General features: G+C 47.7%; 1 protein-coding gene across 1 annotated transcript; it reads right to left on the bottom strand.

Moving 5' to 3' along the window:
- Positions 1 to 1,108: 1,108 nt before the first annotated feature.
- Positions 1,109 to 1,522, bottom strand: PPTG_17359 (hypothetical protein; the record flags this gene model as incomplete). The annotated part of the gene is made up of 1 exon (XM_008915004.1): positions 1,109 to 1,522. One exon carries the CDS (start codon positions 1,520 to 1,522, stop codon positions 1,109 to 1,111), a length of 414 nt encoding a protein of 137 aa, XP_008913252.1.
- Between the last annotated feature and the right edge of the window lie 106 nt (positions 1,523 to 1,628).

Raw genomic sequence — 1,628 nt, 5'->3', positions numbered from 1 at the left:
GGGTCTTCAGATCACGCCCAACGATCGTTTACCGTTCTGGTAGACGTATTGTTGTGGGTTTATCCTACCTACACTAGTAGCTAGAGTTGCCGTGGAAATTACAACACCACAGTTCTGAGGGGGTCTATAAATGCTAGGCTCAGTTGGGAAGTCTCAATATTGATACGCTCACTTTGATTCTTAGCATGGTCGCGAAGCTTTACCGAGCTAACAAAAATCATCTCACACTTAGCGCATTGGTACTTGCTCTGGAGCATATCGATATTCTTGATGTATAGAGCATGGTTATCATATTGATAGCTTCGTGCTCCTTATCTGAGAGGCGGATTGATTCCACCTCCTCACAAGAGATATCCATCTTATAGATGTTTATAGCGGATTGAAAGCAGTCTTCAAGACCATCAAACTGTAAGAGATCCAGAGGATTGAATCCTCGGAAGACACTTAGAATGTATGCAATACCCTTGGACGAACAGTAGCGCTTGAATACGCCCTTCACCTGCGCCTGAATTTTACGAGGGTCTTTTTAGAGTCCTTGTGCAAATACCAGGCGATACAGTGGAAGACACATTTGTTATTGGTTTTCGGGAAGTTGATAACGTGTTTATTATCGTGAATGATCTTGGGGATGACAGCTCCATTATCACCAAGTGCGTGGTTGCGATAATAGATGTAAATCTTGAGGCCAGTAATTGCCTTAACCCCCCCCCCCCAGCCCGGTCCAAAAAAGTCGCGCCTTTTGACTAAGCTAACATGTATTGAAGGGGAAGGGCTCCGCTACTAAAACAGTGTTATTTCTAATCGTGTACCGTTACAAAGGCCATGCAAAACCCTACCCCTGTGAATTGGTATGCTATTTATCGTGTATTGATGGCTTTGTCATGTCTTAGTTTGAGCAACACAGACATTATAAGCAGAGTTATCAAGTCCACAACTTTCAGAGACGAGTCGTGTACCAACAGATACCGGGCTGGACTGTGGTAAAGACATTGATTTTTTTCTCGATATTTAGAATCTAAAATCAGCTGGGTTCAGCTCAGCACGGACTATACTGAAATTCATACAAAACTGGAGTGCGTCCAGCAATCATTGATTGCGTGGGAAGCAATCAATTACGACGTGCTCTCTGCGGTGGGTTTGGGGACCCTTCGTCGTCTGCCGTCTCCTCCTCCTCTCCCTCAGCATTCCACTCGTCTTCCTCCGCTGCCCGCACACGGATTTTGCGCTTACCACGGCTGGGCTTGTGCGTGCCGTTCCGCCAGCACTTGTGCCAGATCTCAAAGCACGTACGCGCCTCCCCATCGTACGAGTGTTTGACTTTGTTGCACAGATACACTGGCGACGTTTTAGCTTCGCCACTCCTTTTGTCTGTTGTCGTGAGTACGCATGTACTGCACTGGAAGGACGTGTCTCCACCCGTTACCTTCTCTTTGAGTAGCGAACACACTTTGCATGCTCTTTGACGACGTTTGCGACTTCCTTCAGTGTTGCCCTTCCTGGTGTCATCTGTCTGGACGGGCATATGCTCGGAACTGCCTCCCGCACGATGTCTTGTCGGAGTTGCGTTTTGCCCGCGCGTCCGCTGCAGTTCCAACCAGTCCGACGCGGTTATCTGGCACAGTTCGAGG

Source organism: Phytophthora parasitica (genome assembly GCF_000247585.1).
Source record: "Phytophthora parasitica INRA-310 unplaced genomic scaffold supercont2.66, whole genome shotgun sequence".
Lineage (NCBI taxonomy): Eukaryota > Oomycota > Peronosporomycetes > Peronosporales > Peronosporaceae > Phytophthora > Phytophthora nicotianae.
This window is presented reverse-complemented; position numbering and strand designations above follow the sequence as displayed.